This window comes from Camelina sativa, chromosome 13 (assembly GCF_000633955.1).
Source record: "Camelina sativa cultivar DH55 chromosome 13, Cs, whole genome shotgun sequence".
NCBI lineage: Eukaryota > Viridiplantae > Streptophyta > Magnoliopsida > Brassicales > Brassicaceae > Camelina > Camelina sativa.
The window spans coordinates 7930550-7944007 of record NC_025697.1 but is presented as its reverse complement, the minus strand read 5'-3'; the positions used below and the strand labels follow the sequence as shown (position 1 = coordinate 7944007).

The following is a 13458-nucleotide window of genomic DNA, read 5'->3' as shown; positions in this document are numbered from 1 at the left end:
AGAGAAATACTGTATCATTCTTACTCTTCGTCTTGTTGGCTACTTCAGATTCAGGTTTAGGTTCTGCCCCGATGAAGAAGCTACAGAAGAAGAAGGAGAGGGAGCAGAAGAAAAATGAGGAGGAGCAGAAGAAAAAAGAGGAGGAGGAGAAGGAAAGGAATGAGAAAGAGAAGGAGGAGAAGAAGAAGGCCAAGGTGAAGAAGGAGAAGAGGGACAAGAAGAACAGTAAAACACCATTTTCACTATTCTGATGTCATGTCAGTTACTTGACCAAGAAGATAATTCATTTTTCTATAATTAAGAGTATATGCATGCATTTGACAAGTTGATTGCTATATTAATGGGCACGTTATGGAGTCTTGCGAGACATTTTGAAACACAACATGAATGTTATACCTTGTTAGTTGTGGACCTTGTGCTTGTGGTATAGACGCCCTTATTATAATCTGCTTTGTTCCTTTGAATTAGGATAGATGTACGTGCCTTATCATAACGTTTTAGTAAGATTTTTCCATCTTCCTCTGTTTGGCGTTCTGTTTTATTATACTTTTACTCTGTTTTACAACATAAATTGTGCTTACTTCTGTTCCAATTAGCGAGGGAGTACGGCATGGTTCAGGCGTGATATTTTTTTTTGATAATTGTTATAATTTTTTTGGATAATTGTGATAATTTTCTTTAAAGAACAATCTAGTTCCGATAATGAGATATTGCCTCTAGGGCGGTTTTGCATACACAAATTATTAGTATTATTAATATAAATTTCAAAATGAATTAGATCATTAAAAAGAGTGGCCTATATATATATATATATATAAGATTAGCTATAAATTTCAAAGCGAATAACATACATTAATTTTTTCACAAAATAAAATAAATAGATGCAGTTAGGGAAAAGACTGGCCCATATCCAGTATCAAATTTTGAAAAATATATTTTATAGAGGAGAGATACAAAAGAAAACAAATAATTGTATGGGTTTCGTAGTGGGCTGGTCTGGTTTCCAATAGTCAGAAGCTTAGGTTCGGAACAGTTAATAAGATATAAGAAGCAAAAATGTGCAGTATATGGTAGTTTTCACTGTTTTAGTTTAGTTTAACCTTTCTTACTTGAGGAAACAGACCACAAGTTTTTCTTTTAAGTTTGGAACCCCTATGATATGTTCACGTTCTAATTCCTACTAGCTAATCTATATCATTAACGAATTTATGCTACTAATAAGTAATAATAACCTGAGATCTAGTTACTTGAGAGTAACATGTTATATTCATCGAAGTTAATTTAATTTTTTTTTTTTAAATTATGTGAATTTCATTAGAATGAAAGCTCTGTAATTGAATACAGTCAGTTTGAAACAAAAGAGCAATACTTGCCAAAAAATAATAAAAAAGGAAAGCTCTAAACTATGCATTTTGATTAGAAGAGAGACTAATCATATTTGAGCAAGATTTGAAGGACGTTTCTGAACTGCTTGCGATGTTTCTTTGCCAGTATCGCATCTCTGATTTGGCAGTCTATCCCCTTGAAGAGGACCTGAGCGTCAGTACAGATGTTGTTGTGGTATCTATTGTTACGCTCCAGCCATAGGCCATAGAGGGTAGCTTGGGCTACAAGACGGCGGAGACAGCGGGGATAGGTGTTGTCCTTGGTATCGAGCCAGGCAGAGAGAGCAACCCACATGTGAAAGGAGAAAGTGTTGTATCCCAGACGATGGGTCACTTTCCTCCAAAGGATCTCGCTTACTTCACAACGAAGAAAGAGATGGTCCCATGACTCCAGAGAAGACCCATATAGGCAACAAGTTGGATCAATGTGCATACCCCAACTGGCTAGTCTCTCTCTTGTTGGTAACCTGTCCAAATGCATCAACCACATGAAAAAAGCATGTCTAGGGATATGACCTTTATACCAGACATGAGCTGTCCAGGGTTGCAGAGTTGATCTTGGTCGGAGAGCCTCCCAGGTCTTTTTTGCGGAGTAGTTGTCAAGCTCATCTGTTTCAATGCACCAAACGTATGAATCAGGTATGAGATCGAGAGGGAGCGCAATGGAGGTGAGGTAGATTTGAAGGTCCTCCGCTTGAGTAGACCTCGCTGCTCTGAGATTCCAGCCAACGGAGGAGCACGCATTGGAAACTGTCTCTTTTAGCAGGATACTTGTTTGGGCTGGACCCGAAGGTCCCATAAAGTCTATCAGAGGAGCAAAAGAGCGTAGGTTGAGGATGGTTTTCCAGGTCCAAGTGGTCTGCTTCTTCGCGTCGATGGACCAAAAAACCTCTTCTTTTACCTTAGTGTTTTTTAACCATTTGGCCCCAGGGAGTTCGACACTATTAGGAACCTCCAAATGAGTTTCAAACAAAGTGTCTTGTTCCAAACAGCGAAGTTTCGAAACCCGAGCCCTCCTTCGGTTTTGGGCCGACAGAGGCTTTGCCATGCGACCTTTGCTGAAACTGTCTTGGTAGCATCCCCGTTCTAGAGAAAGTTCGAGCATAGACTTTAAATCCTTTTCAGGCATCCTTTAGGTAAGAGGAAGGCTGACATCCAGAAGTTGAGAGTCCCATATGTCACAGAGGCGATCATCTGAGCTCGGCCCGCATATGATAGGGATCTGGCGGTCTAGGAAGAGAAACAAGTAATGAGTTTGTCCAGTAAGGGGCGGTACTCTGTAAGCTTAAGCTTTCGGTGCATTAATGGAAGACCAAGATAGCGGATGGGTAATGAACCAATTTTGAAACCATGAGAAGAGATCTGAGAGGTTTCAACTTGGTTCAAGCCAGCAAAGAATAATTCTATTTTGTTCTTGTTCATAGCCAAACCTGAGAGATTAGCAAAGTCTTGGAGGACCTCGGCGATGATGTAAAGAGATTGACTGGATCCATCAAAGAATACCATGATGTCATCTACAAAAGCTAGGTGAGAAACCCTTGGTTCACTGGCATTGGGATGCAGTCCAATATGGGCATTGTCATAGTTTAGAGAGAGCATGTTGGAGAACACTTCCATGACTAGAACAAAGAGATAAGGAGACAGGGGATCTCCCTGTCTCAGACCCTTCTCACCTTTGAAGTAACAACACAGCTCACCATTTATACAAACTGAGTAACTTGCGTGGTGATGCATTCATTAATCAGGGAGATGAAGTGGGGCGGAAAATCCATTGCTTGAAGAGTATTAATGACGAAACTCCAGTGAACTGAATCAAACGCCTTCTTTAAGTCCACTTTTAACATGCCTCTCGGAGAAATGTTGTTCTGGTTGTATCCTTGAACCAATTTTGTTGCCACTAGTACGTTTTCCACCAGAAGTCTACCTTAAATAAAAGCAGAGTGATTACTTGAAATCAGATGAAGGAGAACCAATTTGATCCGGTTTGCCAAAACCTTTGAAACTATTTTGTAGATAGTGTTAAGGCAGGCTATTGGTCGAAACTCGGAGATTCTTTGGGCATTTGGAGTCTTTGGGATCAGGGAGAGGATTGTGACGTTCCACTGCTTGAGTAGCTTGCCTGAAGTAAAGAACTCCATAGCGGCGTTGATGATAGTTTGTCCTACTGTATCCCACTATGCAGTGAAGAACTCAGCACGGTACCCATCCGGACCAGGAGCTTTGTTTTTTGGAAGTGAAAAAACAACTACCTTGATTTCCAGAGGGGTAATAGGCGCCGAGAACACTCTGATCGCTTCAGGAGGACATCCCTAGGGGACAAGGGAGGAAATGTACTGGGTAGACGCGGTGGAATGATTTAGTTGCTCACCAAGAAGCTTTTGGTAGAAGTTAATGGCCAAATCCTGGATCTCCTGACTGGTGTCAATTATCTGGTCACAGTCGTCAAAGGAGAAAGATAATCTCATTTTTAGCTTGTCTTGATTGGATAGCACGGTGGAAAAACCTTGAGTTCTTGTCACCTTCTTCGAGCCAACAGATCTGTGATTTCTGTCTGAGGTATGATTCCTCCGCGAGGGCCAGGGTACACCAGTTTTTATGAGCCTCTGATTCTTGCAGAACTAGAGAGGGGGAAGGAGCAGAGAGCAAGGTTTGCTGACAGTGAATAAGGCGATCATAAGCTTCACTCGTCCTTTTTTCTAGATCCAAGTAGTTATCTCTACTGAACTCCCTGATCAGCGGTTTAAGCTCCTTAAGCTTCTTGGAGAGTTCCAGCATGTTGGAACCGTCAAACTGGAACCCATCCCACCAAATCTTTATCAAAGCTTCGAACTCAGGGTGCCGATTTAGCAATGAAAGGAATTAGAAGGGCTTCTTTCTCTTTTGCTTATGTGAATCATGGAAAAGACAGCAAGGGTTATGATCAGAGAATCCTGGCTCGCCAAAGACAGCCAAGGAGGAGGGGGGAAAAGAATTCCAGTCATCATTCACCATTATGCGATCCAGTTTTTTTGCAACAAACCCCACCGTCCAGGTAAAGGTGTTTCTGCGGTATTGCAGGTCAGAAAGAGCAGAATCTGTAAAGCATCTAAAGATGTCTAACATACCTCTTGGTTGAGCATTCTGATCCATGTTGGAGTGTTCATGCGGAAACAGAAATTGATTGAAGTCACCTAGGACAGTCCAAGGTTTGCCAGTCACAGTAGGGGAGAGAGCTAGTTCTTCCAATTCACTCCAAAGTGGCTTTCTAGCCGCAGAACTCACATTAGACGCATAAACTACAGAAATGACTAGCTCCGTAGCAACAAAAGGCAGTTTCACGAGACAAGTAATCATCTGCAGAGATTTGCTGAGGATAGTGACTTGAACCGATGAATGCCATACAATCCAGATCTTGCCTAAATCCGAGAAATCATAATTACCATCAAAATTCCAACCTGGTAAGACATCCAATACTATACTGGATCTTTCACAGGACTGACATGGGTTTCAATTATCCCACCAAAAAGCGGTTGATTACTACGCAACAATTTCCGAAAACTATGTCGCTTTACTGAGTCGTTAAACCCTTTTACATTCCAACAAAAAATATCCATTAAAGGAGGATATGGTTAGAGGTTTGAAGGGCCTTTAGCCCTAGCTTTTCTCAACTTCTGCCTCAACATACATTTAGAGACTACTTTTAAGAAACGGTCTTAATCATCAACAGGGTTATCATCTTCCTTAGATAGACTGTCTTGACTTGAGGGAGAGGCAGCGCCATCGGGGTCAGAGTCTTTATACACCTGGTGGAAAAAACTGGTTAGAGCGAAGATCAACGCAGATTTCACCCTCCTCAAGCCCCAACGAAGCCACATTTAATGGGGGTTGTCGGGTTGAGAAAGGTAAACCGGGCGGTGAAATCTGACTGGGGGCATTAACCGTCGGTATGACCTTGGCGGGAATGGTTGGGTTCAGAATAGGCCTCGTCTGGGTTGGAGTCACGAGTAATAACAGGAGCTGTTGGTGGTGAGTGCTGGGAAGGAGAGACTGTAGCACTTGTGCCAATGATGGGAAGCTGCTCCACTTGTACCTTGCTGATTTTCTTTCTTAGCTCGAGGGCAAATGGAAGAGGGGTGCTTTACAGAGCCACACACAGTACAAGTGACTGGGGCTTTGGAGCACCTTGAGCTAGTGTGTCCCACCTGCTTGCAGTGAGAACAAAGCGAAGGAAGCCATGGACTGAAGACTTGGATGCGCTTGGTATATCCTGATTCAAAACGGGCATTTACAACTTTTGGAATGGGTTTTCTAGGGTCGATGATTGTGTAGACCTTAACAACCTCGATGTTAGTCAGGTTTTCAGTTTGGGGGTGAAGACAAACCGGATGACCTACTAGTCCAACTATGTGCTCGAGTCCTTCTCTACTGAAGAATTCCGGTGGTACGCCAACGAAATCCAACCATACAGGTATTATAGACAATTCTGACTTGGTTGGAATGATTTTCCGGGACCAATTAGCGACGAACATTGTTTGACCGTTGATTTGCGAGAAGCATGATTTAGGATACGTCGTTTTACGATTGGACTGGGTACTCTAAAACGGTAGGAGTTACCTTCCATCTTCGAGGCAGTAATGTTCCTTCGTTGGCGACTCCAAAAATTAAATTAATTATATTTCTTCTTCTAGGGTTTGCGAAATTTGATTAATTAGGTCAAATCAATATCTTACTATATTAAGTGAGAGACCGTTGTCATCAGTATATGAAAATGTTCTTCCGTTATCCTCGTCTTGCTTTTTTTTTTTTCCTTTGTTATTTTGTTTAACAAATCTTACTGATAGTCAAATATTCAAACAAAGAAGAGTCAAATATTACTCTGTTTTTACTCTGACACTAGTATATTGGAAAAAAGGAAAAGACAAGAAGTTGTTGTATGTGCCCAATTCATATCGACAGGTAATAGACAGGTAATATGTAATATGTATCTGTTCTTTATAGTGTCTTCATTCATTTGGGAATTATATACTTGTACATTAAAAAAGATAAGTGAAACAAAGCAAAGTAAGAGATAAGATTAATTGTCCAAATTAACTCATTAGATCTATATACAAACCCATTTTGGAAATAAATAGGCCCTCTCTAGTAATAAGCATAATACTCTTTTTTTCTCTACAAACTTTTTATTTATCTTTTACAAAATAAAAGCTAAAAATAGTTTATTTTTTTATACAAATTTTGGGATAATCAGTAACCCGTTATCTCGAAATTTCCCCAAAAACTCTTATCAGTTAGGTGAGTCACTCATACATATCATTTTCCTTCTGCAATTATAAAGAATACAATTTTGAGTGGACTAAAAAACATCTGATTTTCAAGAAGGAAAAAAACAATATAACAACGATCTTCTTAAACCAATACGATCAAGAGAAGAAAAAAAAAAGAAGAAGAGGTACGTGACTAACGATGAGTGCGGTCAAGTCGGCGTTAGGCGATATGGTGATAACCTTTTTGTGGGTTATTCTCTCGGCGACGTTTGGGATACAGACGGCGGCGATTGTTTCCGCAGCCGGGTTTCATGGTATCACTTGGGCACCTCTGGTGATCTCAACGTTGGTTGTTTTCGTCTCCATCTCGATTTTTACTGTTATCGGAGACGTCCTTGGTGGCGCTAGCTTCAATCCTTGTGGAAACGCTGCGTTTTATACCGCCGGCGTTTCTGGAGATTCTCTCATCTCCTTGGCCATTAGATCTCCTGCTCAGGTGTGTGGCTATGATTTAAACTAACTAGCTTTTGAAACCAAACCAAGTTCTCCTTCTGTTATGAACTTATGATTATGACCTTTAATACTTTGTGACATCTTTTCATATAAGTATTCGCTTTTGTGTGTCTTGTCGGTCTCTTCGAATTAGAATTATTTAATAAAGTTATTATCTTTACACATTGTAGTTGAATGTTCTTACATTTATTTTGGTTAGAAAAATCAACAATGTGTTGATCTACTTAGACCAGGAATATCAAACTATCTTTTTTGGTTTGTTTGGCTTTTTGTGAAGTTTCTTTTGTGTGTGTCCATGCTGCGATGTCTTTTTGAGTCCAACTGGAACCAGCTGGCATGTTTGTTTCCTTATGTGATGTTATGTTTTAATTTCAGGCAGTTGGTGCGGCAGGAGGTGCGATAACGATCATGGAGATGATACCAGAAAAGTATAGGACTATGATTGGAGGAAAGCCTTCGTATCAAGCTGATGCACACATTGGAGCTATCGCAGAAGTGATTCTAAGTTTCAGTGTTACATTCTTGGCGTTACTAATAATCCTAAGAGGTCCCCGAATACTGCTCGCTAAAACTTTCTTGCTCGCTCTCGCTACCGTATCAGTGTTTGTCGTAGGATCTAACTTCACTAGACCATTCATGAATCCCGCCATTGTAAGTTCATTATCATTCATTGATCCTAATAGCTACTCAATATATTGTTAATTATAGTCTTGTGGTTAATTTATATTGCAATATATGTGTAGGCATTTGGATGGGCATACATATACAAGTCTCACAATACATGGGACCATTTCTATGTGCATTGGGTTAGCTCCTTCACGGGAGCTATATTATCTGCTATGCTCTTTCGAATTCTATTTCCGCCGCCAAGTCTGGTCCAGAAGAAACAGAAGAAAGCCTGAGGAAAAGTATTTGAGTCAACATTTGTTCGTATTCGTACTCGTACTGTAGATCGTTTGTACTTTGTAGACTTTTTATATATGTTTCTTTGCTCTCTTCATGGATTCGTATGTCCGACGTCACGTCATATTTCTCTGGTTTGTACGTAATCTTTTCACTCTCGTCCGGTTTACTATCATTGGTTTAGTTTTAATAATTTATTTGGTTTGGTTGTGGTTGTGTCAATCCGGTTTTGGTTTACAATCTTATATGATTTTGATTCAACGGAGTTATGAAAATTTAGGGGTTGTTAATGCAAATCACGCAAACATTACTGAGAAATTATACAGTAATTATATTGGGTTAATGTAAAAGCTCGTTGTGGGAGTTACTGTAACAAAGTTTACGGGAGTTACCATCTCCCGCAATCGTAACCCATAACGTCTTTTGTTTGTTTGTATCTATTTGCTGAAAAATACAAATAAACAGATCTGGGATCGAGCACACAAGTGTTGGATCCAGGCTTTTATACTCCAGATCAAATCCGGCGATTCAAGCCGCCTCTTATAATCCACCGTCGAATCTGGAGCCGTTACAGGATCCGCCGCAGACCACGGCGTCATCCGGCACCGGCAACGGCAACGGCAACGGTAAGATACGCTACCGTTCGCCTTCTTCAACTGAGCTTCTGGAGTCAGGTAACCATTCTCCTACATCTGACTCTGCCGACGGAGGTAAGATGACGGCGAAGCGTGGTGGAATTGGGCGGCACGAATCTATCGCTGACAAGATCCAGCGCCACCGTGGTCTTGTGCTTGTGATTTCGGTTCCCATTGTGTTGATCGCTCTTGTTCTTCTGCTAATGCCTGGGAGATCGACTTCTGATTCCGTCGTTGAGGAGTACAATGTGCTTAATCGGAAAGGAGGTCCTAATTCGAGAGGTCCGAAGAATTACGCTGTGATTTTTGATGCTGGGAGTTCTGGTAGCCGTGTACATGTTTACTGTTTTGATCAGAACTTGGATCTTATCCCTCTCGGCAATGAACTTGAGCTCTTTCTACAGGTGTGATTCATTGTTTCCGTTTCCTACTAGATTTGACACTAAAGAGTTACCGTTTACCTGCACTGCTTGATAGATCTTGTGTCGTTTTCGAGACTTGATTCAGATTCTTATAGTGATTAGTGGTGCATTTGTGTTATTTAAGCTAATATGGTTGGTACTTGTTAGTGTGTGAAAAGACTTGGACTATGTAGCCAGAGCATATTCATTCATATCTGTTGGATAGAGCTTAACTGAAATCCACTCATACTCTATCTCCTTGATCTAACAATCGCATCGCACCGGCATGTCGAAATCGTTTGAAAGAATGAGGTTATAGTATGTTTTTTTGTTTGTTTGACTGATAAAGAAGGCACTCAAGTCCTGTAAGTTTCTATATTTGATCCTCCTCTAGATTTGATCATAGCATTTTCTTGCCTCGCCCTGAGGCAGAGCTCAATTAGATAAACCTAAAGCGTATAAATTTGCTTTCAGTGTATAGAATTGACATGAAATCTGTGTTACCGGAATCAACATGAAGCTTGAACTCACCTAACTAGCATTTCATTATATCGCAGTGGCTTGAATTTCTGGTTTGGTTTTCCCTTTATTGGTGCTTGTTGGAACTTTGGCTCTAAGCTGTTTACTGTTTTGATTTCAGCTAAAACCAGGGTTGAGTGCGTATCCTACTGATCCCCGGCAAGCAGCAAACTCTTTGGTCTCTCTTCTTGACAAAGCAGAAGCTTCTGTTCCTCGCGAGTTGCGTCCAAAGACACCTGTCAGAGTTGGAGTATGGAAATGAATTCTGCCCCGCATAGATAATTGAAGCTCTTTCATATTATTTTTGTTTATTTTGTGAATCATCAGAAGTGATTTTCTGTATATCTTGTCAGGCAACGGCAGGTTTGAGGACGCTGGGTCATGAAGCATCTGAGAACATTTTGCAAGCGGTAATTATATTTCAATATATTATCAGTCACATTCGCTAGGTCCCTTGGCTCTTATACTTTATTATGATTTTGTTTATAAGGTTAGGGAACTCTTGAGAGATAGAAGCATGCTGAAAACTGAGGCAAATGCTGTAACTGTACTGGATGGTACTCAGGAAGGTTCTTATCAGTGGGTATGTTCTCCCACATTTGTTAGTGCTTACAAGAAGTCATCTTGCTGTATATCTTATGTGTCTGCATCCATACCTTTAATTTCATCGTCAACATATCTAGAAGTAAATTCTGGACTGGTATCCTTTCTAGTTCTTACTTATTCAATTACAAGTGTTTCAGTATGGCAACCGTAACAGTTTGAAGTATAGTATGTTATATAGTATTATATTTCAAGCTGTTGGGCACGAACCAACCTCTAATCAAGCTGGCATTTCGTCTTATTTGGCTTCGACTTTGCAGGTGACAATTAACTACTTGCTAAGGAACTTGGGAAAACCATACTCAGATACTGTTGGAGTGGTTGATCTTGGAGGGGGGTCTGTTCAAATGGCATATGCTATATCTGAGGAAGATGCTGCAAAAGCACCAAAACCATTAGAAGGAGAGGATTCATATGTCAGAGAAATGTACCTGAAGGGACGGAAGTATTTCCTCTATGTTCACAGGTTTGTCACCTCTTGTGATTTTCTTGACTTAATGTGTCTTTGAATTGTCTTATACTAACGAGTCCCAAAGAACCGGCAGTTATTCCTCTTCATTTGCATATGTTCTGGACTGCCATACTCATTAGACATTCTGGTCTTTCGTTCATCCATAATCCTTAATGTGAGGTGTTGTTATTTGCTTCTTCTTGCTTGTAGTTACCTACATTACGGATTACTGGCTGCCCGAGCAGAGATTTTGAAAGTTTCTGACGATTCAGACAACCCCTGCGTCGTGACAGGCTATGATGGTGAGAGATTGTTTTGTCTGTTTTGATTATTGGCATTATCTTCTCGTTCCTTTGCAAGAAAATCTCAGGATATGCAATTGCTCTTAGGAATATTGGATCAATATTTGGGTTTCTTCTAACATACTTTATTCACTGTAGGTAAGTACAAGTATGGAGGAAAAGAATTTAAAGGCACTGCTTCACCATCTGGTGCGAGTCTTGATGAGTGCCGAAGGATAACCATCAACTCACTAAAAGTGAATGATACACTGTGTACACACATGAAATGCACATTCGGTGGAGTTTGGAATGGTGGTCGAGGTGGTGGCCAAAAGAATATGTTTGTTGCTTCATTTTTCTTTGACCGTGCTGCTGAGGTATTTGAACTAAAAACACTGTTTCTCAAGGCTTTCACACAACCTGTAATTTTTTTTGTTAAACGCGGTACAATGGGTTGGTATTTGACACAGGCTGGATTTGTTGACCCAAAGCAACCGGTTGCTACAGTTCGTCCCAAGGACTTTGAGAAAGCAGCAAAGAAAGCTTGTAGTATGAATCTGGAAGAGGGAAAATCAAAGTTCCCGCTTGTGGAGGAAGAGAATTTGCCTTACTTGTGCATGGATCTCGTTTACCAATACACTCTGCTCATTGATGGATTCGGTTAGTATCTCCTTTATAGTGACCTTAAAACTCATAAAAACAACAATCCAATTTCAACGGTCAATAGAGTCCAAAAATTTAGTTTAGGTTTAGTATATATGATTACACCAAAAAACATAAAGAAACGAAGTTACGTTAAATAAAGTTAGGTTTAGGATGGTCTGGTCCTGCATGCAGTACAAGTTTTAAGTATTTTTCTTTATAATTACTATAAGTGTTTGTTTGATTTTGTCTAATGTAAGCTTTTTTTGTGGTAAAAAATAAAACAGGATTGGAGCCATCTCAGACAATAACATTAGTGAAAAAGGTAAAATACGGAGAACACGCCGTGGAAGCTGCGTGGCCATTAGGTAGCGCCATCGAGGCCGTATCCTCACCGTGAGGAACATTTTGGGAATTAGACAAAAACCTTAATTCTTTTGATTTCTCCCAAAGCTTTTTCTTCTTTACCTCAATTTTTATCATCCTTAAAGCCACTTATCATTTTTTATTATAATAATCGTATTTAGAGAAAATGTTTTTTTTTTTACTTATATTAATATACATATCTACTTTTTTCCAGATCTTTGATTCTTCTTTGTAAAATAGCGTAACCTTATTTTGTCTCGATTTTTTATATTTTTATGGAAAGATTGCAACATTCTTATCTTTTTTTCAGTTCGTGTATATTTGTTCATGAAATTATATTGTCGTGAACAAATCATGAGTTTACTTTGTTATTTTTGTCTCTGGCATTTTTTTTTTGATATGGGAACAACACAGATGATATTTCGTCTAATAATAAAAAAGAATTATCAAAAAAATATTACAGTTTCGCATGTTTATGTTTTCAGTTAAATAATTGTGATAAGGACGTCTGTTGTGATTGTGGTGTTTCGTGAATCCACGTGGTGATTGAACTCCAGTTATTGTCTCCCCGCTCTTGTCCCTCGAAAGATAGGCAATTACTTGCACACAACAAACGGTGATTCATCCTTTTATTTGGCTTTTTAAATTTTTATATATATATATATATATATATATATTATATATATATATATTAATCTTTACTAAATAGAACCAAAAGTTTCATAAAAATCACGAAGTAATCTAATTAATCGACGAAATAGTAAAAAAAAAAATTGGTTGGCGAAAGAAATATACTTTTTTTTTTTTTTTTTTTTTTTAAAAANAGGAGAAATATACCTTTCAAAACCATGAAATCTACGTAGCAAGTTTTTATGTTTTTTTTCATACGTAGCATGTTTTTAAAACTTATTATATATCACTTAAATCACCGTCATTTTAACCTTAATTATATTACACGAAGATTTCAACCTCAGTAATAATAAGATAGGTTAAGCAAAAAAAAATATAGGTAAGAAGGTATTCAGAAGAATTACAAAATACTCAATGGTCTTTTGTATTTTGTATGGCCTGAGACTGAGAAGGCACATATATCCTACTCTGTAAAAAAAAAACATTATGAACACTGAAGATTGATGTTGCTCCAAATTCCAAAACCATTCTGAATTTCTGATAGAACCAGCTTGAAAAAAGCCATGCATGTATTATTGCTTCTGATTTCTGAAACAGTTTGGATTTTTTTCTTCCCGAAAAATTACACAAAAACAAAAATAATTTAGTATTTTACCTTTTCTGAATTTTGACAAAATTTTCTTTCCAAAGGTTTATTTTTCCCCCTATCAAAAATAGACTTTCACCATTTACAAAAGTCGTTTTGATTTTTTTTTCTCTAGACATATTAAATATATATATATATATTTTATTTCTTAGAGTCTTACAGGCTTGAAAACTAGTTTGGGATTTTGACTCATAAATCTACCATGGTTACATATAGAAAACTGATAAAAAAAAACAAATT

General features: G+C 38.8%; 2 protein-coding genes across 2 annotated transcripts; both read left to right on the top strand.

The window, feature by feature from the left end:
* Positions 6587-8266, top strand: LOC104735886 (probable aquaporin SIP1-2). The gene is made up of 3 exons (XM_010455755.2): positions 6587-7124; positions 7517-7792; positions 7885-8266. The coding sequence occupies exons 1-3, from the start codon at positions 6828-6830 to the stop codon at positions 8041-8043; spliced, it is 732 nt and encodes a 243-aa protein (XP_010454057.1). The 5' UTR covers positions 6587-6827; the 3' UTR covers positions 8044-8266.
* Positions 8447-12242, top strand: LOC104735885 (apyrase 2-like). Its single transcript, XM_010455754.2, has 9 exons — positions 8447-9083; positions 9721-9849; positions 9953-10009; positions 10090-10182; positions 10463-10668; positions 10864-10955; positions 11094-11311; positions 11405-11594; positions 11864-12242. The coding sequence occupies exons 1-9, from the start codon at positions 8760-8762 to the stop codon at positions 11974-11976; spliced, it is 1422 nt and encodes a 473-aa protein (XP_010454056.1). The 5' UTR covers positions 8447-8759; the 3' UTR covers positions 11977-12242.

Excerpts from the sequence above, each read along its gene's own strand:
- LOC104735886 (XM_010455755.2), top strand. The coding sequence starts at position 6,828 with ATGAGTGCGGTCAAGTCGGCGTTAGGCGATATGGTGATAACCTTTTTG. Across the intron at positions 7,125-7,516 it reads CCATTAGATCTCCTGCTCAG|GCAGTTGGTGCGGCAGGAGG; the intron begins GTGTGTGGCTAT and ends TTTTAATTTCAG. Across the intron at positions 7,793-7,884 it reads CATTCATGAATCCCGCCATT|GCATTTGGATGGGCATACAT; the intron begins GTAAGTTCATTA and ends ATATATGTGTAG.
- LOC104735885 (XM_010455754.2), top strand. The coding sequence starts at position 8,760 with ATGACGGCGAAGCGTGGTGGAATTGGGCGGCACGAATCTATCGCTGAC. Across the intron at positions 9,084-9,720 it reads AACTTGAGCTCTTTCTACAG|CTAAAACCAGGGTTGAGTGC; the intron begins GTGTGATTCATT and ends TTTTGATTTCAG. Across the intron at positions 10,669-10,863 it reads TATTTCCTCTATGTTCACAG|TTACCTACATTACGGATTAC; the intron begins GTTTGTCACCTC and ends TCTTGCTTGTAG.